Raw genomic sequence first — 26,607 nt, forward strand, 5'->3', positions numbered from 1 at the left:
ACATCATTTGTATGAACATGCCCGACTAAATGGCAAATCAAGCACATCATTTTAATAAAAATGTAATGAATGGGTACAAAGCGGCGAATGATCAGACCATTATGCTCCAGTTTCAGTCAACAGTCAAAAAACTCCAGCATGACAGATAACATTTTCAGCAGATGCAAGTCTGATGTCTTGCCACCGCATCCAATGTTAATGAAATGGTCACCCAAAATGGTCTAAACCAGTTTTTTTGGTAGACTTTTATCTTATGTGTATGGCCAGCTTTAGAATGCTCCCCACGGTTCTTTAAATTTGCTCATTTAAATCAATGAAAATAGAATTATACAATATTTGAAATCTTTATTCTATAATAGTAATCACTTATATGTAGAAACCTACTTTTGAAATGTTCTAAGCTTCTTCCTCAGCAAACTCTCCAATGTCAAAACTTTTTGCATTAAGAGACACTTGACTGCAGTCTCTTCACGACTAGCAGGATTAATTCTCTGTGCAGTTAACTTCCAAACATGAATTTCATGTTTCATTTCTACAATCACATATATACAAATACAACTTAATTAAACTTGCTGGATACCAAGGTTCATGTTTAACAATCTATTTCTAACAATATAAGCATGGCTTGTGAGATAAACTCATTTATGGGATTCTAAGAGACACTTCAGATTAAAGGAAAATGTACAGACATTAAGAGAAGCCATATAAGAAAAAGAACCTAACGTTTCAAGACCAGACATTTCTCTGATTATCATTTTTGCTTTTTCGCCCCCACCGTCCAAGAGCTTTATTTTTGTATCGATAAAGATATTTGAGGACATGTTTTTTTTGCGGGGCAAGTTGTATTTTATTAAAAGTACTATTTATTGTACCATGTTGTAAAGTACTGAAAAGATTTTATTTTTAAAGTGTAGGTGGCGTGCAATTCAAAAACCTGCAATTGTATCATTTGTGGATTTTTCTTTTTTCCAGCATTCACAGTGCGGTAAAAACGACATGACCATTTTTCTGTGGATCAGTGTTATTATGGCAATACCAAATTTATGCAGTTTTTTTATACTTTACTACTTTTAAAAAGTTACAACCTTTTCTTGAAAAAAAAATGCTTTCCATCATCATTTTCTAAGACCTATCTTTTTTTTAATCTATAAGGGTGCGTTCACACGAGCGTGTTTTTGTGCGTACTTAGGTGCGTACATACGTCCACACCTAGGTACGAGCAAAAACACGCATGAACACAGCTGCGTGTTTGTTGTCAATGGAGTTGCCGGCCCCCTACATTCTTTTCCAGGGAAGGGCTTTACATATAAGCCCTTTCCTGAAAAATAAACATTTTAGTGCAAAAAACAAAACAAAAAAAAACCTTACCTCTCCGCTGCTGCCGTGGCCCCCGCGGGCATGAAGAACACATCTGTTGCATGCGGCAGATGTTTCCTTCACCCCCGCTAGTTAAAAGAATTCCCTGCTGCTACATCTGCCACATCTGTGGCAGATGCAGCAGAGAAATTCTTTACTTCTCAACTGCAGCTGTCACACATGACAGCTGCGGTAGAGAATCCTACTGCCGGCATCCCGTCAATGGCTTTTCAGGGAAGGGCTTCATAAGCCCTTCCCTGAAAAGCCATTTAAAAAAGTGTATTAAAAAAAAAAAACAATTCTCACCTCCCTTCAGTTGCCGGGGCTCAGCCGCGACTTCTGGCTCTGTCCACGGCTCTGTAGTTCTGAGCTATCAGCAGCCGGGGATTTAAATCAGAGCTAGTCCGATCATGGCCATTGCCAGAGGCTTCATTTTCAGCTTGTTTTATTCACTGTTTATCTATGCAGTGGTTAAAATAAAATATATTAATCATTTATGCGATCCATGCCATTCATACACTAGCAATATATGGCTTACTCAAAGAATAGAATCTAAAAATAATTCCTTTATTATATAATGATTAAAAACAGAGAGAATAAAAATTGATATTCAGGTAATCCAACTGTCATGATAGCGACAGACAGGATTGCCAAACTGCCATGTTGTCAGCGCACAAATTATTGCTGCCAGACAACATGGCGATTTGACAATCCTCTCTGTCGTTATCATGACAGTTGGATTAAAGAAATACTAATGTCTATCACTTTGACTTGATGAGAGTTTTTTTAAGTTAACATCGAAACACATTGAGTTTGAGTGTGAGAGCTTGAGAATGTTGATATAGGAACAGATAGGGCGTTCTTAGAAATATCCAGCTTATCCAGAAACAGGTAGGGCTTCTCTAGGGGTGTCAGATTGGGTCATTATAAAATTTATCTGATGTAACAATAGACCCTAGCACCCACTTGAAGTTCTCTTATCAGACCAGGGTCTTTGTAGTGTAGCATCTACATTAGACTTGGGTCAATATGCATGCAATGTGTCACTATGCACTATTAGCACACTGTCAATGTGAGGCTGCTGCTCAAATTCACATCTAGGTATAGGCACATGTTCACATTCTTGAAAAGTGATTATGTGTCACTGAATTATCAATAAACTGTCAGTGTGAAATGAGTGTTCAATTATAAACCTATATGTGAACACATTTGCATATGACAAGTCTCAGTACCCCGAATAATAAAAGCAATTAACATCTGTCTACAAATGGGGGGTTATTTATTGTTTGGGTTACCTCATTTATGAATTAGGCTGCGGTCTTATACAGAGGGTTTTATAACCTCATGACTATCAGCCATAGTAATCACTCTACAGCTACCAAGCCATATGTTTTGCTTTGTTTTAATCATTATATAATAAAGTAATTCTTTTAGGATTCTATTCAGTGAGTAAAGGCCCATTTACACCAGCCGATGATCACAAAAAAATTGCTAATCGGCGATCGTTTTAGCGATAATCGGTACGTGCAATTGTGCGCCCATCATCCGCTTTTCCGGCACTGCTAGCTGATTGTTAAATTGAGTCTAACCAAAAAATCGTGATTCACTTTTATTAGTAGTTCTCCACGGGGAGTGCTGATAGCATTGTTTCCCCGTGGAGAACAAAGAATCTGAGTGCAGATAATAGCCTTGGGCTATTAGCCTGTGCTCAAGGAAGGCTTCATTTACACACATAATTGGTATTTAAATAGCTGAGTAGCTACTTAATACTTTATGTAAAATGATCACTTAAAGCTGTCACTCAAACTTCGTTTGAGCGATCTTTGAGCGATCATCGGCCCGTGTAAACCAGCCTTAAGTTGTTGACTATCAGGATCTCACTGCCTCTGTGTCGATTTTCTAGTAATCTATGGCTCATCTTTTTTGAGAACTAGTAATTCCAATGTAAAGACAGGTTGTCATAGCCTCTCTTTTTTATTATTTGGCTCACTGTATGTCATTAACCAGTCTCTTTCAGTATAACAAGGCTTTAAGTCTTTATAAGCATGATACCTTTCAGAATTGACAAATATTCTTTTGTAAAGGAATAGACAGTAATTGGCCTTTTAAAAACAGAGCAAGTTAAGTCATTGAATATAAAAATACAGAAATCAGCAAATGTTAGAGAAGCAGTTTGATTTCCCAGTTATGATATTGCAGAGTTTGATTGCTAATCAGAAGATTCTTAACTTCAGATGTTTTTGTTGATTGAAGTTGATTGTAGTTGCTTTGCCATATTCTGCAGCATACTACACCTGTATTCAGTAACCCTACTGTTCTGCATCTAAATAAAATTTCTCCTTGTCTTAGAGATTGGTTTGAACACGCTCATGTTTGAATTTTGTGAACTTTCTGGGAAATTCATATTTTTTCGAGAATAAAGTGACAATACTCTGCCTGAGAAAGATTTTGAGACATAATAAAATGTTGTACTTTTTGATTTAATACAAAACTATATGTCACTCAAACAGCCTCAAACAAAAACAACATCTCAAGAATTTCTCCAAAGTTTTTAGAAATAATTCTAGAGTACAGTAATAATTCTGTGCGCAGTAATAAAGATCCTATTGTTTATAGACAGTAATAACTGCCTATACCCACTTAAACTGACAATAAGAAAAAGTAGGGGTAGAATTGGGGATGCGGCATCTTTTCATATACTATTCTGATGGCGTCAATGTCATACTGAAGGTACCTTCACATGGGGCAATTATCACCCAAAAGTTCACTGGAAATAGTGAATTCAGGCAGTAATCGTCCCATGTGCATGCAGCCACTGACAGGGCAATGTGCGAGAAATCAATCACTTCTCAAAGTTGCTTGGTTTCTGGCAAACTAAAAGCCAAGTGACTCTTGGGTAATGTAAACAGGAGTTCAATGCTTTAGCCACTCCTATTTACTGTAAAATGAAGTGGGTGGATTAGAATGGTCCCAGCCCACTGCACCCCCATTTACCTGAGCAACTATCAAACCTGTGTAAAAGTCAGGCGATAGTCCACAGGATGGCTGTTGGGTGCTTATGCACACGACAGTCAATCCATTAAAGATATCTTTAGTTTACTTTGCCACATTAGGAAAATGATTGAAACAGTACTCCTCCCATTTAAAATGTTACTGCAATGTTTGGTTCAAGGTACATGCAGGATATATCAACAAGGTCATATTTGTGAATTAACCCATAATAAATAGACTCAAGTAACAAGTGTTCAACTCCACAGTCCACCTTAAATGGAATGGTCTTCTGCTGGACCTTTTAGGACCATTATTGGGTATAAGAATGGAGGTTTTAGGACTGGAAGTAGCACAAACTTCTCCAAAAAGTCTAAAATATGAAGAAGTAATATTACTTCAATTGCCACTGATCTTAAAAATGTTGTCTATTTTCAACCAGAGAGCAACTTTAACATTATTATATAGTGACAACTGTCTAGGTTAACCAGAGGGCAACTTTAACAGTAATACACAGTTACAACTGTCTTGGTCAATTCATCTTTAGTCAGTAGTTTTTTTCTTTTATTATAGTGTATATAAAATAGAGCATACTGTGTTACAGTAGACTAGACTGACACTTCACAAGACAAGAAGCTAACTATTATCTTACCAACAATTTCAGTGGGCTCCTTATTGTAAAGTTTTTTGTTCCAATACAAGATTCTTAGAAATGGGAAAGATACCAGAAGAACCAGACAAATGCCTATGAACATATGTCCTGTGAATCCAGCAAAGTCCAATTCCTAAACAAGGAATTTATAAAAAGTGATGAGAAAATAATGCATAGCAATGTAAAATAAATGTGATAGATAAGTGACCTACTGCACTATTAATGCGGAATATATTCAAAAGTATGCACGTGCACTTTAATACTATAGGTTATGTTTTATTTTGTGCATGTTACCTCTGATTTATAGAGCACTGTGGAATATGTATTAAGCCCTGACCTACCATCAAGACCGGAGGCTATGCATCTTTTATTATCTTCTGCCACACCTGGTGCTCTCTAGCACTAAAATCAACAGTGTAGACTGGGAATAGAGATTGCCTATGATTAACAAACAATATAGTAAAATAGCCCTATCTAGGAGCAATAGTAAAGTAGAAGATTGACTGAAATAACAGATCTATTCCCAGACCTATGTAGTAAGGCGGAAGCGCTCAATAGATACATTTGGCTTGTGTTATCGAACACGAACCAATAATCAGATATTTGCATATTAGTGCATAAAGCCTGTATCTATATGACTTACGCTCTAATTAAGCTCATTTTTTCTGTCCATCCGCTAAACGAACAGCGGTGAACACAAATTGACACTCTAGATATCAGTCTAAAATCTGTATCTATAAGAATTACGCTCTAATCAAACTCAACTCCCTTCCTGATGATCCGCTAAATTACAGCGGTGAAAGGCGTAGAAGAAAATTCACCTGTGAGCTTTAGTACGATGTATGCGAGCGTGTGAAAAACCAAACCTTGAGCCTTTTTGTGGTGCGCATAGGTGTATAATCTTATACCATTTGGGCTAGTGTATACTTATTTTCTAGCCAACCAGTATATGGCAGACGGTATAATAAACAACTAAGCTGTGGTCTGGTGTACATGAGAACGTACTAGCGGTGAGAAAAATCTTGAGCTACTGCGGGTCCATGAGTTACGTACTGTCTGAGTAGCTCCTACCTCCTACAATCAGGCAAAGTCATAACCTGCCGATTAGCCAAGATTAAAAATATCTACTAGCCCCCAGAATAAACAGGAAGAGCATTAGTTGCTCTCTGAACACATCAATACGCAAACTCTACCATAGATGAGCTTCTGAATGGTGTTTTTATCAGAGCACATTGGCTATTATACACTATTAATGAGCCCATACCACATGCATGCGACAGTACCTTTTCTTGATATACCAGAGATTTATCTAAGATATAATCAAGATATTCATTGTTGACACACTATCTTATTGGCTGATAATTCGGTATGTTCTGGTACGCTTGTGGTATGTCGTATTTGTTCTAGCCCATTGTGTGATTGTTTTTTAATAAAGTTTAATATTTTAAGTCATTTCTGTGAAGGGCTGTGGAATATGTTGGTGCTAAATGGATAAATACATAGAAATTATTATATTTATCTACAATTTAGTAGGCTTTCTTTTAGTGCGTGCTGTTTGTGGCCGTTTTGCACGAAACTCCTATGGGAGCAGATGATAAGGGAAACTCGTGCGCACAGAACAGATTCCCCTCTGCTTACAGCAGGACATTTAAAAGGTGCGTCTGGCCAGAAGCACTTTTTAAATGTCCCGCTGTTAACTCCTCAGCACCGCGGGAATAAGGGGAATCCCTGAGGGTTTTGGTAATCCCTGAGGGGAGTCCCCTCATCACTGAATAATGTAACAGCACTGTCAAAGGGTTCAGTGATGAGGGGACTGCAGCAGAGACAAAAGAATCCCTTAGCACAGCTGTCACAGCTGTGGTAGAGGAGTGCGATGCCATCCCATTGCTTTCAATGGGGCTGCCTCTACTGTTGCCCCATTGAAAGCAATGGTATCGGATCACTATACCCTGCTGCGGCTGTGATAGCTGCAGCAGGAGATTCCTTGGATGTGAAACCCCTGGATACTGTCACATCCAGGGGCTTCACCTTGTTGTCAATGGGGCCAGCGGCAGTGGCGCAGGCTCGATTAAAAACATAGGGAGAAGATGCGCTCCTATGCCACAGCTATGACAGCTATGACAGCTATAGCAGGGGAATTTCCTTCATATCCACGGATTCCTGCCACTCAATTGAAAGCAATGGGATAAAGGCAACCCCTGCAGCGATGATTTTTGGGGAAGGGCTTGAAATATAAGCCATTCCCTGAAAATCATCCCTAGCTGTAGAAAAAAAAAATTAACTCCCCGCCTCCAGAAAGGGCTGCCTCTGAATTGGTCTGCCATTGAATGGCCATTGAACTGCCATTAAATGACAGCTGAGCGCTGCCTCTGATTGGTGACAGCCCTCAGCCAATCAGAGGCAGCACTTTCTGGAGAAGGGATTTTTCAATTCCCGGCCAACAGAATACAGAAGAAGACTGCCGGGGACAGTAAGAAGAGCCAGACAGTGCTTCTAGGAGAGTTAATGTTTTGGTTTTTTTCTACAGCTAGGGATGATTTTCAATATTACATTGAATGGCTGTGATTGGTTCATTGAACGCTGGTCTAATTGGCTGAGCAGTGGTGCTCAAGAACCAATCACAACCAGCGCTTCCTAGAGACAGGCATTTTGAATCTCCAATCCAGGAAGCCAGAGCTTCAGGAGAGACGCCCTGGGAGCTGAGAGCGCCTGAGAGGTGATGTATTCTTTTTTTTTTTTCATGCAGCTACGGCTTATTTTAGGGCTAGGGCCCCTATACCAGGCTCCGACTGATGTGATATTGCTGTGATATTGCGTCGCCCATGTGACCATAGACGAGAATGTGGCGATAGAAGAGAATTAAATCCTAGAAGATGCTGACTCATGTAGAGATCTCAGATATGGTACACATAAAACTGCATTTAATTTGACAGGACACAGCCAACCACAGACAATGCATTTCATTCCTGTACTGAGCACTTTGTCAGGTTACTATTGGTTAATTAGGTTACTATAGGTGAAGCTGCCTTTTTAGTCACAGGCAGACTAGTTTTGCTGGAGGAAACATAGAGATGGACATATTTTGTGTCAACATTTCTGATTTTAACTTTTTCTCACCCATTTTAAAAAGGGCCAAAAAGGGGCAGTACTTAGTATGAGAGGATAGGGCATGTGAGGCCCATCAGATTCACTCTAAAGTATAATAGTTATAGGCAGAAATTATAGCATCAATTTACACCAGCTCTTTGCTGGTGTAGATTTCAGTTTAAAGTGCTTGGTCTGCCAGAGATGGCTCTTGAATGCCCTTTAATAAATGAAGTGCATGCTACTCCAGTAAGCTCTTTATTTAGACTAGCATATGAAACACTAGTCTTAAGAAATGTGCTCCAGTGTTCTACTCCTCTGTTTCTAGTCTTTTGTTATCATCATAAGGATTCCAGTGAAGCTAACCTTACTAACCATATATAGACATAATATTAAATGTACAGAGTGTTAATGACATAAATACTCATACAAAATAAATCATTTCTTCATCACTCACCACCTTCCTCAGCTCCTGATTGGATACAATAATTACATTGGGTGGATCCCCAACCGCAGTAGCAGCTCCCCCTATGTTTGTGAAGATTACTTCTGCAATCAAAACATGTCGGGGATCAAGATTAAGTACTTCACACAACCTGAAGGATTGAGAAACCATAAAGAATTGAAAATGTAATACAACAGAAATAATAACAAATTGATTAATACAAAATTACTAGATGTGTTTTTTTATGTGGTTCAATATTAATATTAAACCCACATGCACATAGTAAACAGGAATTCCAGCATGACATGATATTTTCATGTTACAGTGATATGTAAAAATAAAACTTTTTTCACTGTACCAAAAAAGTAGAATCTATAGAATTTCAGGAGCAGATGGATGGCACACAAGCCTACATATAATGCTCTTGCCTAAGTAACAAAACAGAACAGTGTTCCTAAGCACAGTGGTGGCGTTAACGTGTTGTTTTGTGCCATTCTCATGTAAAATATGCATTTTTATCTACAGCAAGGTTTAAAAATTGGTTGTACAACAACTTGTATACCAGGTTATGTTCACAGAAAGTAGTGGTTCAAAATAAATATTGTCCTGGGTATGACAGTTGGATACTAAAGTGAATAATAGGTGTCCAGTAGGAAATCTAGCGACTGAAAGCAGCAATGCAAAATAGCATCATCTGTTTCTGAGGACTTAAGAAAAATTGAGATAGTTCAAAGAAACCACCCCTATATAGTGCTGCGTGAAAGATTGTGAACCCTTCAGTTTGTGGGTCATGCAGCAAGGCAATGACCAAAAAGACAAAAGTCGTTCTACAAAAGAATGTTTAAAGAAGAATAGAGTGAAAGTTTTGGAATGGCCAAATCAAAGTCCTGACTAGAGATGAGCGAACGTACTCGTTTCGAGTAATTACTCGACCGAGCATCGCTATTTTCGAGTACCTGGCTACTCGGGTGCAAAGATTCGGGGGGCGCAGGGGGGCGGGGGATGGCGTGGTGGAGCGGGGGGTAGCAGTGGGGAACAGGGGGGAGCTCTCTCTCTCTAACTCTCCCCCCCACTCCCCTCTGCAACCCCCTGCTCACCCACGGCACCCCCCGAATCTTTTCACCCAAGTAGAGAAGTACTCGAAAATCGCGGTGCTCGAGTGAAAAAGGGGCGTGGCCGAGTACGTTCGCTCATCTCTAGTCCTGACCTTAATCCTATAGAAATATTATGGAAGGACCTGAAGTGAGCAGTTCATATGAAGAAACCCACCAACTTGACAGAGTCGAAGAATGGGCTAAAATTCCTCCAAGCGGATGTGCAGGACTAATCAAAATTACAGAAAATGTTCAGATGCACAAGGTGCAGATGCATTGCTGCACAAGGAGAGGGTCACACCAGATACTGAAAGCAAAGGTTCACATACTTTTGTCACTCACAGACATGTGATATTGGACTATTTTCCTCAATAAACAGATAACCAGGTTTAAAACTTGTAACTCATTTGTTTGATTTAGTGCTCTTTATCTATCTGTAGGACAAAAATCTGATTTAGTTTTAGGTAAAAAATAAGCAGAAATATGGATATTCTAAAGGGTTCACAAACTTTCAACACCACTCTATAATGCAATAAGTAGATATTACAGTGTGTAGATACTTAAGGGCTATGGACACCTTTAGGGAGCAATTTTCTATCAATTTTATGCAAGCATAAAATTGATTGTTGCTTGTCTGCTTAGCTCCCCATGTAAATGGTGAGACATGCAGCCAATCAATGACAGCTCTGTGGGGATGAGTGATCGGGTTAATGATTGGTCATCCCCATAAAGCAGATAATCTGCCTGTGCACATTGATGTAAATAGAGCTGACTAGAGATGAGCGAGCACCAAAATGCTCGAGTGCTCGTTACTCGAGTCGAACTTTCAGTGATGCTCGAGAGTTCGCTTCGAGTAACGAACCCCATTGAAGTCAATGGGCGACTCGAGCATTTTTGTATATGACTGGTGCTCCGCTAAGGTTTTCATTTGTAAAAATCTTAGCAAATCACCAAAGTCATGTGAAAAACACAGAAATGGATAGGGCAGGCGAGGAGCAACATGCAGGGCTGCATTTCGGGCTCCGAGGTCTCACTATTAAGCCACAATAGTGGCAAGAGTGAGACAACCCCCCCCCCCCACTGTCAGCATAACGATCGTTCTCCTCTGCCACAGCTGTAACAGCTGTGGCAGAGCAGAACGATGTTAGCCCATTGAATTCAATGGAGCCGGCAATACAGCCGGTTCCATTGAAAGCAATGGGCTGCCGGCGAGCGCGGGATGAATTTTCGGGAAGGGCTTAAAAATATAAGCCCTTACCTGAAAATCATCCTAAAATGTGTAAAAAGTAAAAAAAAATATATACTCACCTTGTCCCGGCAGAACGATGTTAGCCCATTGAATTCAATGGAGCCGGCTGTATTGTCAGGCTGTGACCAATCAGAGGCAGCTCATTCAGCAGGCGGGGATTTTAAATCCCCGGCTGCTGAATACTACAGAGAGCAGTTCAGGACAACTGCCTGCCGGCTGCGTTGAACTCCGTCTGCCGGACCAGGAGAGTATATATATTTTTTTTATTTTTACACATTTCTAGGTGAATTGCAGGGAAGGGCTTATATATTTAACCCTTCCCGAAAATTCATTGTGCAATCGCCGGCAGCCCATTGCTTTCAATGGAGCCGGCTGTATTGCCGTCTCCATTGAATTCAATGGGCTAACACCGTTCTGCCGGGACAAGGTGAGTATAGTTTTTTTTTTACTTTTTACACATTTCTGGATGAATTTCAGGTAAGGGCTTACATTTTTAAGCCCTTCCCGAAAATTCATCCCGCGCTAGCCGGTAGCCCATTGCTTTCAATGGAGCCGGCTGTATTGCCGGCTCCATTGAATTCAATGTCAGTGCTCATTTAATCGAGACGAGCACCGCTTGGTGCTCGTCTTGAGTAACGAGCATCTCGAGCACCCTAATACTCGAACGAGCATCAGGCTCGGACGAGTATGCTCGCTCATCTCTAGAGCTGACACATCCATTCTATATCAGTGGTCCTTAGCAGGGGCAGATTTTACCTGCTTTGTAAAAAGACAATTCGTTTCTCTCTGTTCTCTTCCCTCCAGCAGGGTGTTATAAGCAATTATAGGACCACAAGAAAGACCATCTCTGTTGTGTTAAATATAAATAAATTAGCTAATAAAGAAAATTACAGGAGAGGAGAGATAATCAGACCATCAATCCAACCTCACTGCCAAATTGCCTACTGAGACTTGAGGCACACCCATTCGACTCCTGTGGAGACCTTTGGTGCACAAATGTGGACAAAAATAGAGCATGTCGCATTAGAAGGATCCCATTGAAAACAATGGGTTTCATTCTCTACGTACTGTGCGCACAGAGTTTGCACATGCAAACATGCTGTGTGAATAAGCCCTTAGAGTGTAGTGTCTATACACTGTGATATGCAGAGGCTGCAGAAGACAAACATTTTAAATGAAACCCTATAGCAAAAATGATTGTCAGCCCAAAAAGATGCATCCAAGTGAAAAGAATTGTCCCCCAAGGTGTCCACGGCCTTTAAGTAAATTTTTTTACATTAATTTTTTAATTTATGTGCAAAAGAATTTTTCTATGTAAAGACGCAATACCAAACATACAAAAAAAGGCAATTTGCAACGATAGCAAGATGATTATTGGTGATATAGCTTTTCAGTTGCTCCAGGAAATATGAAATTAAGCAAATTTGCAAGTTCATGAATTTTTTTTTTAGCAATTGCAGGTCTTGATGAAAAAAGTTATAGAGTCTCCATGATAAGAGGCAAACAAACCATAGACTGATCCTGCAGTCTCACTCAAGTATACACATTCAGTTGATTAGCAAGAAGTAGGGGACAGATAAAAGGAAGCAGGCCTGCAGAATCAGTCTATACAGTTTATCATCTCTTACCATGGGGATGAGTTGATCTGTATAGGAACTGTAGAAACAGAATAGGAATTGTTTTGTCAAGTTAGTCTGAATGCTACATAATGTGCAGCAATATACATATACAGAGACTATAGGCTCTTTAACACGGAATTATTCCAATAGTATGCAGTGGAATTTGTGACTGCAGAAATCTGCACCAAAATCCACATTGCAGAGGTCCCTTCCAACTCTACCATTCTATGACATGGTTAACTCTTTGCAATCCAATTTTGGATTCAGGGTTTCCTAGGGGGCTTTCTCTTTCTTCAATTACAGAATGGCGCCATCTGCTGGCTAGAGCCAGTACTGCGGTATGTGACATGCTGGAAAGCCCCCCCCCCCCCCCCCGACAACAGAGCGGCCAGTAACCTACAGTAAGAATACCCTGCCAGACGTATTTCGCCATCGGAGCTGTACAGGCTTCAATCAGAATGTCTTTAGACATCAGACAGTGGATTGGAAAGGGTTAACTGTGAAGTTGCAGGCAGATTTAAGCCATTTTTAATTCTGCAACAAAATCGACATGTTAGCTGTGCAGATTTTAGTGCAGAATTTTCAGCATAACTGCGAATTCTACTGAACCTAGGAGGAATAATTTTGCCCATATGAGAGCACCCTGAGGACCCTTCTGCATGGCAGTATGTTAGTTAGTTAGCATTATTGTAATAATATTTGTAATCCAAAATCAGGAACTGGTTTAAAATATGAAAGATTGGCGACAATTGAGCAACTGTTTGCTCGGTGCCATGTTGGGGACTGTATGTACACAGGCCAACAGTCACCCGTAAGTACTCAATTGAGCGATTCTTTGGGCAACGATTGGCCTGTGTAAAGGTACCTTAAGCCATATTGAGCATCATTTTCCAGTTCTCTGAATGTATCGAACAGTATAAGTAGATATTATCCTGACTGATATCGCTACACCCATGGACAATATGTGCACAATTATACACACGGACATTTAATTCTCTAGTTTATACTAGTTAGGTAGAATGCAAGTATCTTTCGTAATAAAAATATGAATATAAGAGATAATATATACATGTCCTTGGACGTAGCCATGGAAACGGAAATAGAAACATCAAGTAATTAGTCCGTCTTACTTTACTTATTGCATCTTGTGGCAAGAGATCACACTAGTAATTATTAGTAGTAGAAGCAATTACATTTTGTATATTGGCGTAAGGACAGAAAATTAACAGCTTTTCACTATGAATCCATCAATAACAGGATATTGTGGCAAATTTGGTTTGACATTTGTTTTTCAAAGAATATATCACAAAGCGAAATAAAAGCATTGAATGTGTTCCCTGGAGCATTGGTTCGCAGACGACGCTTATCACTGTTGTCTGGGTTTTTGAACTGATTGAAATTATCCACCCAAGACAGAACATTTACCTTTAACTATCCTACTGGTACATGCAAAAAGGCTCTCAGCTACAAAGTCTGGAGACCGTGCGACACAATTTATGTATTGCTTTATGAACTTCCAAAATAAGAGATGTCATCTTACTATAGACAAGAGGACTGAATGTTTATACACTGCCTCTAAATGAAGAAGTCTCAGAAAGAAACATTATAGCCACTGGATATTGTAAACTGCAATCATCCCTGGTGGCAACGATTACACAGGAGTAAAAGGTCACCAATGTTTAACAATACTGTCCCAGGGCATGGATGGCTTTTAAATATATTCTACATTACATTTTAATTATAAAGGACTTTTATTTGAAGTTTAAAGGAAGGTTCATTGCAAGCATATGTGGTAGCTTTAAGGGAATTTACATTTGATTAAGCAATTTGCTGAAAATGTCAGATCTTTTGAGGTTAGCATAATATACAATGCTGTAACACTGACTTTTCAAGAGTGATTGCAAGTAGGTCAAAATGGAATCATTTTTGTTTTTTAGAAGGTTTATTTCATTTTTAAGCTCATTTAGAGCTTTATTCACTTAGGGCTCAGTCACACAGGCGTATCGGCGCCCGTGTTTACTGCAGGTAGCAGTCGGCCGTACCTGAAGACGGACGTCTCTCTGCAGCACTGGAGGAAAGAACATGTGGCCGGCTTCATTGCCGGTTATGTGTTCTTTCATCAGCGCTACAGAGAGACGTCCGTCTTCAGGTACAGCTGTCTTCTTTCTGCAGTAACGGCTCAGTCACATGGGCGCATTGGCGCCGGTGTACGGGTGCCGATGCGCCTGTGTGATTGAGCCCTAAAAAAGAAAAAAAGAAATGTATTCACCAAAAATATACTTTTTCGTAAGGAGTTTAAGTAAAACATCAAGTACGACCATGTATACTGCTACACAGTACCTTATTGTCACTGGGGTGAAAAGCAGCATTGTGGTGACATTGTCCAGGAATGCAGAGAGCAAGGCAGCAATAAGACACAAGATTATTATCATTGGCCACACTCTTCCTCTAGACAGTTTGTAAGCCTATTGAGAAAAAAAAAACTACATATATAAAATGCAAATTAACAAGTAAGCATACAACAAGCTGGTAGTTTTCAAGTGACATTACTCCAGATGACAATATTAACTTTTCATAATTCAATAAAGGGGTATTTCCACTGTGCATATCCACAGTGTATGCCATAAAACTATATGATCATCTTCACACATGGTGGAAATGCTGCAGAATTTCTGCTGGCAGAATCACTGGTTGATTCCGCAATGTTTACAGTACAAGAAATGTAGGGGGAATTTTAAAAATCTCCTTCAGGCCTTAGTCAGATTACCGTTTTTTGAACATATTAAGTTGTGTGTAAAAAAAATGCAAAATGCATGCCTCAAAAATTTGTGTGACCGAAGCAGCCAGCGCGTTGTAAAATTTGCACTTCTTTGCATTGACACAATGGTAAATGTCGCACATAAAGTGCGGTGCCATCGCTATCCCCTGCTGCGGCTGTAACCGCTGCAGCAGGGGATTCCTTGGATGTGAAACCCCTGAATGCTGTCACATCCAGGGGTTTCACCTTGTGGTCAATGGGGCCGGCGGCAGCAGCAGCGGCCCTATTAACAACATACAGAGAAGATCATGATCCTCTGCCACCACTGTGACAGCGGTTGCCGAGGATTTCTTCATCTTCGCGGGGAGTCCACTCATCACTGAACACTATGCTGACCAGCTCTTTGCTCCATACCGGGCAGTGTTCTTCTGTCTACTTGTGGCCGGGGACTGAAAATCCCCGCCTCCAGAAAGAGTTGCCTCTGATTGGCTGAGTGCAGGGACCAATCACAGGCAGCTCTCCACCATTGAATGACAGCTAAGAGCTACCTCTGGGAGACACATAAATCTAAAGAAAGTGGCCAGACCACCCCACAACTGTCTATATTTGCTGTAAGAAGTGGTCAAGAGTAAAACAAACATCCAAGTGGGCTGTCTTATGCCATTTCCGTAACTGCATTATAGGTAAATAGGAGATATGGAACCAATGTAGCACTGTGAGCAAAGTTTTTTCTAAAACTTTCAAGTCACAGAAGCAGTGAAGTTTGCTGTGTTACACTGTTTCAGTAAATCCCATTCACTTCTCTGGGAGTTATGGAAGTAGCGTAGAGCAGCCTTACTATTTCTGTATTCCCAGCCATGACATACAGAGGACAATTCTCATAGTGTCACAGTGGGCCACGATGAGAATATGCCTTTAAGTAAATGTTTATATTAAAAAAGTGTGTCATTTGGGGTTTTCCCATCATAGAATGTTATTGCATATTGCTAGGATATGCCATAACATTTTGATCATCAGGGGTCAGGTCTTTGGGCTCCCTGCTTAACTGAAGAATGAAAACACAGAGCTTAGTTTGGCTTTTATTTTGCGCAGCAATGCTTCCAATCAACCACTCTGCAGAGATATAATACAGGGTTATTACAAATGACATTTCCAATTTGAAACACTTATAACTCATATTTAATGATATCAATGGAAACAGAAAATCAAAAACTTTCATTTAGCAAAACTATCCAACAGTAAAACGGTCCTTGTTTTTCATAGCAACCAATCACAGTGCAGCTGAGGTAAAATAAAATCTGTACTGTGATTGGTTGCTATAGGCAGCAAGGGCAGGCTTATTACTACACAGTGTTACATGTGCTGATGGGATCTGTAGTTCTAGGCTTCCTAGCAGCACAGCACTCTCAGGGTTAATGATTGAGCTGGCTGGGTATGGTTCTTCCTGCTAGCCAATCTCCTGGGTTTGTGCTCACATATAACCCCAGCTCCTGGTCAGTCTCTGTCTGGTGTTGAGGGTAAGCAATCATGAATCCTTTTCTGTTGCAAGCTTGCTGTGTGATCTGTGTCTTGCTGATTCATGTCCATTTGTTTGTTTATATTCTGTCAGTTTTGTGTCAGCTTGCTGTGTGACCTATGATCTGTGTCCTGTCCTCTTCTGTTGCAGCTTGCTGTGTGAACTGTGTCTGGTGCTGCTGGACTCCTGGCTAGTGTGGGGACTAGCGGTATAGCCAGGAGCCGCGAAGTGGCCCGATAGCTTTCTTGTTTTGTACAAAATGTCAACTAATACCTGGTATTTTTATTCAGCTTTCTATCTGTTACTAGTGGTTGCATTTTGGCTGCTGTATGCCGTGTATTCTGGCTCTGTGTGTCCTATTGTTCAGTCCCAGTCATGTGGCATGTGAATGTGTCCTGTTCTGGTGCGTGGCTCCTAGGATCAGCTAGGGCCCAGATCCGAAGACCGCTGGGCTGCCCTTATTGGGGCAATGTCCCCGCTTGGGTAGGGCCAGGCCACCCTCCCGTGTAGAACAGGGTCAGTTGCCTGAAACCTGTGTGCAACCTGTGTGCATACTCAGTCCTCTCTTTGGTCACAATCGTGTGGGCCCCGTGCTTACTTTGCCCACACGATCGTAACACACAGTTTTGCTAAATGATGGCCAAAACGTTTTATTCTACCTTAGTAATTGCTATGGGAATATGAGACAAAATGGCTGCCAATGAAGGAAGGAGAGCATTTTATGTTCTTGATTTTCATGTCTAACAATCTTCTATTAGTATGCAACGTCATTTACGAACAAAGTTTGTAGGAAGATCCACACGGTGGACACACAATTCATAAGAGGTACCCCAATTTTAAGGAAAATGGCTGGATCTGTAAGCAAAAAGAATCTAGCCATCCACCAGTAAGAGTGCAAACAGTGGAGCATGTCAATGCAAGTTTCACATGAAGTCCTCAAAAATCCACTATCAGAGCAAACAGAGAATTGGACGTCCCACAGCCAACTATTTGGAAGATTCTGCGCAAATGTTTGCGATATTATCCCCACCAATTGCAATTGCTACAGACCCTGAAATCAGATAATAGAGCAAGGCGATGTTCTATCTGCAAGAGTAGGTGAACTAATGGAAACCGTTGGGGATGAGGCCCCCCTTCTGGCACAGTTAACAAATGTAATGTCAGAATCTGGGGAGGAAAAACACACATTTGTAACATCGACCATATGCACAACTTCCCCAAGGTGAATGTGTTTTGGGCTATATTTTTTCATGAGGATTTTGGACCTGGACATGCCACAGATGTGGTTTTCTTCACAGCTGGAAGAGGACATACCAGGTTCCAACTTCATCTTCCCAGGTTCATCTTCCAACTGGACAGGGCACCCCTATTTTCGGCAGAACTAAGCTCAATAGGCGACTACCAAATAGGTGGATTGGGCATGCAGATCGTGACAATACCCCATACCTTATGCCTGGTGATTTTTTTCTCTGGACAAGTGCTAAAGAACGAGTTTAGGTTCTACCCTTTCCATCCACCACACCATGCATGATCTGCAAGCACGCATCACAGAAGCCATTGCATCAGTCAGGCGTGATACTCTACAATTTGTATGGCAGGAACTTGACTACAGGTTCGATGTGTGTCAAGTGACAAAGGGGGCTTGCATTGAACACCTATGATGTGGAAAACAAGTTTGAGTTTCTGTTTCATTTATCTCATTTATGTATCTGAGTGTTAAATACATGTGAGTTATGAGTGTTTCAAATTAGGAAGATCATTTTTAATTACCTTATAGCCTTATTCAATGATGCAGAAGTTGCAGCACTCGGCTAGCACCCTGGCCCATTCATACCGATCACTATGGGTCTTGGCAGTCAGACCCACATGATTCTTAGTAATGGCATATCCTAGCAATATGGAATCACTTTCTATGGTGGGAAAATCCTTTTTACAAATTTTACCATACAAAGCATTCTCGGAAAATTACTAAAAAAAATAAAAACAGTCACCTTAGCTATACTGCATATTATGGGGTTGTCCTTCTTGAACAAGCCCTTTACAATAATCAGATCACAGACTGTCCTCCTGCTGGGACCACCCAATGATCAGGTGTTTTGGCAGGGAGCCTGGCAATACGTTTTTACTTTCAATGTAACTAAACCAGCAGAAGGAATTAAAACAATTGTATATGATTAGAAAAACATGGCTGCTTTCTTATAAAAACAAGTGCCACATGTGTCTACAGGTTGTGTGCAGGTTTGTTCACCATCTAGAAATTCCTGGACAGTCTGTAAATATAGGGCACTTTTTAACAATGTCTGTAAAAAAACTAGATTCATCCGTGAATTTTTTTCTTGATGCTGCTGGTACTTAAGCAATTTATTCTGATTGTAATTATCATTATTTTACAACTCACAGTAAATGCTGGTAATGAGATCATAGCGGTATCTGACCTATAAATGTGTATCACTTCTAATTTTTATTATCCATTATGGTCTTCTAAAACATGTCTGTTCGTGATTTCTGGATAACTTGTCCATAAAAAAAAAAATTGAGGTTATGTGTGGTAATTTAGATCAGCATCGATCATTCACTTCAATGTGAGAAGAGCTGCAACACCAGATACAATTCATGGACAGTTACACCGTTCATGGACAGTTACAATTCATGGACGTTGCACCGTTTTGGAAGAAAACAGTCAGGTTTTTTTTGTTTGTTTGTTTTTTTAAATCCTGGACGACCCCTCTAAGCATTACACAATGCCCACTGGGTTGTCTATATAATGCAGGACAAGAGATGCTCTTTGTAACGGCCCTCCTCATTGGCTAAGATGAAGATAATGAACAGAAGAGCTCCCCTATATTAATGCAAAGTACCTTATTAGGGCTCAGTCACATGGCAATTTTTCGCGTGATTTGCAGATGCGCTTGCGATCTGCAGATATATATACCCAATGCTTTGCCATGGGATCGGTCACATGGCTGTTTTTTATGCAGATGTGCCGAGAATTATATGACACAATGATTCGCAGAACGCATGTAACTGCGTTCTGCACAAATTGTTGTTCTTGTATATGCGCAGCAGCGTCGACCCCATTGAGAACATATACTAAAGATTGTTCTCCTCTGCCACAGCTGTAACACCTGTGGCAGAGAAGAATGATGTTCTCCCATTGAAGTCAATAGCTGAGAGCTGCCTCTGATTGGTCACAGTGCTCAGCCAATCAGAGGCAGCACTCACTCACCCATTCATGAATTCATGAATGGGTGAGTGAGAACTGCCTCTGATTGGCTGAGGGCTGTGACCAATCAGAGGCAGCTCATTCATTAGGTGGGGATTTTAAATCCCCGCCTGCTGAATACTACAGAAAGCAGTTCAGGAGAAGAGTCGGCTGGACGAGGCTGATCTCCGGCAGCTGCAAAAAGGTGAGTTTATATATTTTCTTATTTTTTACAGTTTTTTTTGGATGCTTTACAGGAAAGGGCTTATATTTGAAGCCCTTCCCCGAAAATTAATACAGCGCTTGCCGGCAGCCCATTGCTTTCAATGGAGCCAGCTGTATTGCCGGCTTCATTGAATTCAATGGGCGAACATCTTTCTTCTCTGCCACAACTGTAGCACAGCTGTGTCAGAGGATAGCGGGCAGCACCTGTGTGACCGAGCCCTTTGGGCTAATAAACGCTGCTAGCAGCATTTTTTTCAGCCGTGACGCTGGCTTCAGTCGCACGATTTTTTGTGTGCATCAGTTTTGCGCACAAAAAATTGCACGAAACTGGATAACTGCTGTAACAGAATTTTCTACTCAGCAGATAACATTTGTGCTTTTTTAAAAGTGCAACCATCAAACCACAAGTTTGGCATGGTAGCACAAAAATGCAACAAACAATGCCATAAGTTGTACATATACATTTTTATTTAAAAAAAAACTAGTTCTCATAGTGGATACCTTTTAACGGCTTACTGAAATATGATGACAAACAGCAAGCTTTCAAGACTATTTGAGTTTCTTCATGATTATATAATTCAAGACTTCTCAATTTATCTACTGCTATGTAGCTAATAGATAGTGTAGAAATTAACTGCAGTTAAATGACCTTTTATTTTTAATCTCCTATGTACTTTTCAAAATCAACAAGTGAAATTCAATGTGGAAAGTTAATACAGTGGATAATGCTGTAACCATTAAATTGGTTTCACAAAACCAATCACAAAATCTTACCACGCTGAGAAGACATAATACAGAAGTAATTTTAGAAACCAATGAGAAGGCAAACGTGAACTAGGATTTAAGTGAACGGTAGGTTAGCCAATTGTAAATCAATAAAAAATAACTACTTTAATGTGAAGAATAACATTGTGGTTAGCCATTTAAATTCAGTCATGTTGATTCTAGTGAGAATTTATTTTAAAGGCAAATAGACTGCTATTGAGCAATGCAGATAACTATGCTTATTACTAAGTGCAAGTTGGCTTTTATTATTTCCCACAAAGCTGAATATATTGGTCCCACATGTAGCAGAAATAACAAAATGGAAAGGAATACAAAATAATAAAAAGTAGAAAGGAATATCTGGTGTGTTTTAATGGTGTCCTGGAATTCTTTAGAATGCTAAACAAATACCTGTAAAACAAATTTTCTTTGGCACCATTCCTCTCTTTCTACAAAGCTTGCTATGCTGATGTAAGAAAAAGTAAGTGAACCCTTTATAATTGCCTGGGTTTCTGGATTAACTACTAATAAAATGTGGCCTGATTGTACCCAAATTACAATTATAAGCAAACACAATCTAACTAAATGGATAACACACAAACAATTGTAATGTTCAAGTCCTTTATTGAGCACATTAACTAAACATCCACAGTGCAGGACCAAAAATGGAACCCCTGTGTTCATGACGTCTCCCTAACTGAAAGATCCTGATACCAATTAGCTCTTGCAGATGATATTGGGAGTGTGTGTTTCACATGTGCTTTTCCCATTAAATAAAGCCACACAATGTCTAGTTACTGACAACTCTGTTTTTCTCAGGAAAGATTGCGCAGTGTGAACCATGCCTTGAAGCAAACAACTTTCAGAAGAGCTGAGATGATACCTGAAGCTGGAAGACCCTACAAAACATTTGCTAAAGACCTGGGTGTACTTCAATCCATAATAAACTAAAATATCTTCCAATGGAGAAAATTCAGGATTTTCGCTACTCTCCCTAGCAGTGGAAATCCCATTAAGATAATTCACAAGAGCACAAGGGGCAATCTTGAAAGACATAAGAAAGAACCCAAGAATAACAGCTAAAGACCTACAGAATGCTCTCCAACCTGCAAAAACCGCCATTTTTGGGTCCAGTATTAGGAAAACACTAAACAACAATGGTACTCATGTAATGACACCACTGAGAAAGCTGCTACTGTCCAAAAAAGCATAGTGGTCCATCATAAGCTTGCCTGAAACCACTGGATGTTTCAAAATGCTTCAGGTAAAATGTTCTATGGAAAGATGAGACAAAAGTGGAATGTTTTAGCACAAATCCCCAACACTATGCTTGGAGGGGAAAAAACATTGCACACTAACAATTAAACAACATCACAACTGTGAAGCAGGGTGGAGGATGCATAATGGCGTGAGGTCTCTTTGTTGCCTCAGAACAGGGACACCTTGCTGTCATTGGGGTAGTACAATGAATTCTAGAGTGGATCAAAATATTTTTACAGAAGAATGCAAGGGCAACAGTCCAACTTAATGTAAGGGCAACCTCAAGCTTAAGAGCTGTTGAAGAATAGAACAAAACAATGACCTAAAACACACAAGTATATCAACTAATGAATGCTTGAAAATAGAATTTATATTGTGGAAAAGCCAAGTCAAGACCTGAGCTTAACCCTATTGAGATGTTGTAGCATGAACTGAAGAGGGCACTGCACACAAAGCATTCCAGAAATATTGATGAACTGAAACACATATAAAGTGAGGAATGGTCCAAAATTCCTCCTCAACATTGTGAAAATCTTTTTTCTTTAGTTACAGGAATTGTTTGGTAGAACTTATTGCTGCTAAAGGAGTGTTGACTAGTTTCATTAGCAACCAGAAAAAATATATGGATATTGTCATTGCATTGTAATAATTGTCACATTTATGGCACAGTACATGGCTAATGCCCATATTCCAGCCTATGCCTAGATATTGCTTTTTCATTGCCCTATGAAGGCACAGTACAATAGTGTGGCAATCTTGGTATAATACACAAAGCAACTCCACAAGATAGGAATAACAAAACAATGAGTTGTCACAATTAGTGATGAGTGATTAGTGGAATAATCGATTTGTGTCAATATCGGTCCAATTTCACATAAATCATTGTGAATTGGGATAGCCGATTTCGACCCCTATTAACGTTTATAGGAGTAAAAGTTTGGTTAGTTAATTTGCCCTCCAGAAGATCCCCAAAGCAGCCAAATCCCCCAAATGGCATGTAAATACAGACACATCTGGGGAACACTGTGCTTCTCCAAAAAAAATTGTGTAAAGTGATGCTGGGGTCAATTGTAGCACATGGGTGTTGCTGAAAGCAACAGAAGGCCCATGTAGGTTCTCCTAGATCACAAATTGCACCAAGGAAGACTGCAGGTGTACTGCTTGTTTTAAAAGCAATGTCATAAATTTTATGAGGACAGATTCTGCCAAGTAACCACAGCACTTACGCACAGACCTTCTCTTCCTTCTCCTTCAAGGAGAATCAGTAGAGTTAACAAAAATTATGTCAACAGATACAGCAGGTGCTTGTTTGTCATAAAGTTTGCAAAGGATAAACCCTACTAGGTGAACAGTACAGCCAAACATGAGCCTTCTCAAAGGAAAAGCTGTAGAGCTACCGTGGTTTCTTGTTCTTTACAAAACTTTCATTATGGGAAAACGAGGAGGATAAAATATGGCGGTATCAGGAGAAGGAGAGCAGCAGCAATTCCACCATCAGCAACAGCATTTTGAGGGCAGAGTTAAATCCTCATAGAAACCTGAGAGCTGTAGCTCCATATTTCCATATTTTTCATTTGGGGAAGTAGGAGAAGGAGAGCAGCAGCACTACCACGACCACCACTACCTCCATCAGCAACAGCATCTTGAGGACACGATGTCGGTTCTGATAGAAATCTATGCCCTGGCATTTGTGAGTGAAAATTGCCAGAGTACTAACTAATCAATGGGATCTGCCATTGGGGTGCAGAAGTCAGTTCATTTTTATAAATGACAGGCGATTCACATTGTCTACAGATGTGTCTGTCAGTTATCACACCCACATCTGTGCTGAACACCCTTTCTAAAAGCACACTGGCAGTGGGACAGGGAAGCACCTCTAAAGCATGATGTGCAAGCTCTAGCCACTCATCCAGCTTAGACACCCAGAAGTCAAAGGGGCCAAAGCTATGTCTGAGTGCATCGATGGGGAGCTGACATATTCTTTGACCATCATAGATAAGTGCTGCCTGTGACTGAGAGTTCTACCCTGTGCTGTTGCTGCAGGCTGAGATGGACTGAAAAAAAACTGTCATACCCTTGTTAGACTAACTTTGCTACTTATGCTGTTTCTACTGCGTCAGCTTCCTGAACATCTGCCATGAGCCACAGAGTTGTGATCCATTGCGGATGCTTCCCTGTGGCCATGGGGAAATTCTCTGCTCAAGCTGCTTAACAGTCTGTACTGATAATGCTGCATTTTGAGATCCCTTTCCACTATCAGAATGAGAGTTTTCTGGGTGGCCACCCAGTAATGATCTCATGTTTTGTTGTAGGCTGTGTAACAGCCCTTTTGCAAGCATTGCAGCATAAAAGCACTCATATGCCTCAAATGCTTAAGGGTGATGGCCCACATTCCCTGGGCTCAGGCCTAAGAGTGTCATTTGTCTGGTACTGCCATCCACATAGAATAGCTGTTGTTAGTGATAGATAGAGGGAACACTGTGTAGCCCCCTTTCTTGACTCTGTACTTAAAATATCACCCTCCTCTTCCTCCCCCTGTTCTTCCTCCTCTATACTTCTCCCATGGGTGGAGAAAAATATTGCAGAAGGCATCCCTCTTTCTTCCCCAAAACCACCCTTACTGGGATGCTGCGTAATGGTGGACTGGCCAGACAGTTGGGAGATTGGTATCCCTTCCTCCTCCTCACGTGACAGCAATACATCATTGTGTATTGATCACTGCATCATTATAACTGACCATTTTGGTCACTTCCTCAAAGCAGGCTAAAATGGCACACGCGTCTTCGATCTGCAGCCACTCCACAGGCGTCAAGTAACTGATCTCCATGCAGCGCCTAATAACGGCATACACCCTCTGGACCATCACTCTCTGCTACTGGTTTAGACTTTGCAACATATGTAATGTGGAATTCCACCATTTAGGCATGTCACAGATGAGGCGATTAGATGGTAGTCCGAACTGTCGCTGCACCTCCGCCAGACGAGAAATTTTTGGGATGGTGTTAACACCCCCCAAAGTTCGAGCAGCTTCCTGGCCTTTTCCAGTAGTGGATGTTAATAGTGATGAGCGAACATACTCGCTAAGGGCAATTGCTCGAGCGAGCAAAGCCCTTAGTGAGTACCTGCCCGCTCGAAAGAAAAGATTCGGCTGCCGGCGCGGTTGACAGGTGAGTTGCGGTAGTGAGCAGAGGGAGCGGGGGGGGGGGGGGAGGGAGAGAGAGATCCCCCCTCCGCTCCCTGCCCGCCGCCGGCAGCCGAACCTTTTCTCTCGAGCGGGCAGGTACTCGCTAAGGGCCATGCTCGCTCGAGCAATTGCCCTTAGCGAGTATGCTCGCTCATCACTAGATGTTAACCTTCATAATTGTTTAGGAAGCACTGCACTACCAGGTTCACCACATGGGCAAGGCAAGGCAAGGTACATGTATAAGATTGCCAGAGTGAAGGGCTGCCAGCAGGTTGTCCCCATTGTCACACACGGACATTTTTGGCTTCAGATTGTGTTGGGTGAGCCACGTGTCAGTCTGGGCCTGCAGAGCAGTCAACAGCTCTACAGCCATGTGGCTGCGTTCCCCTAGACATATTAGTTTTAGGATAGCATGTTGGCTTTTTTAACATGTTCAGCGCTGTTTGGAAGCCAGGTTTTGTCATATACGGATATCTATGGTGATGTGAAGAGTGATAAAAGGTGCTAGAAAGAGGTGGAGGAAGAGAAGCAGGACAGGGGTGAAGAGGGGACAGACATGGATGAATGACCCGCAATTCTTAAAGGTACCATGAAATGTGGACCATCACATTTGGAATAATGCTCCACCTGCAGGACATTAACCCAGTGTGCTGTTAAGGATTTGTAATGCCCCTGGCCATGCTTGCTGCCCTGCACCCTGCCACTGATAGCATTCTGTAATACCAGGGACATATTATTACTCTCAGGGCAGAGACAGCATTATGGGAAAATAAATGAAGGCTAGGATTCTGATGCTGTGGGTTAGAACAGAGTATTACATTGCAGAAGGCATGTGTGTCCACTAGCCTGAACAATAGCATTTTCTTTGAAAGCAGCTGTGCAATGCTTGCATTCAGGGTCTCTGCTCGTGGATGGTTGGAGCTGGGGGGTGGAGGGCTGGCTGATGACTTTAGACATACTGGAATATAGGATAGATGTCAATTTTGGTGAAGGTGGTGGTGATGGTGGCAGCTCAACATCTGCTCTCAGTTTCCCACTCATGGCTCTCAAGCCTTCATCCTCGTCATCAATTGCGTAGGAGAGGCCTGAAGTAGGTGTGTTACTTCCACTACACAAAATTGCCTCTCTGTGCTCAGAGGCTACCGCATGTAAAGGGAAGGAGATGAAGACAGATGCAGCTATAGCTGCTGAAGAGGGAGCAGGATGAGGC

At 41.0% G+C, this 26,607-nt stretch overlaps 1 protein-coding gene across 1 annotated transcript in view; it reads right to left on the reverse strand.

Moving 5' to 3' along the window:
- OCA2 (OCA2 melanosomal transmembrane protein) overlaps window positions 1-26,607 on the reverse strand; it is a 277,343-nt gene that overhangs the window by 79,067 nt on the left and 171,669 nt on the right. Inside the window, exons 13-16 of the mRNA XM_066579296.1 lie at window positions 14,828-14,952; window positions 8,538-8,676; window positions 4,997-5,129; window positions 385-532 (exon numbers count right to left, since the gene is read on the reverse strand). Coding sequence (XP_066435393.1) covers window positions 385-532; window positions 4,997-5,129; window positions 8,538-8,676; window positions 14,828-14,952 — 545 coding nt within the window. The remainder of the gene's footprint in view (window positions 1-384; window positions 533-4,996; window positions 5,130-8,537; window positions 8,677-14,827; window positions 14,953-26,607) is intronic.

Source organism: Eleutherodactylus coqui, chromosome 1, assembly GCF_035609145.1.
Source record: "Eleutherodactylus coqui strain aEleCoq1 chromosome 1, aEleCoq1.hap1, whole genome shotgun sequence".
Lineage (NCBI taxonomy): Eukaryota > Metazoa > Chordata > Amphibia > Anura > Eleutherodactylidae > Eleutherodactylus > Eleutherodactylus coqui.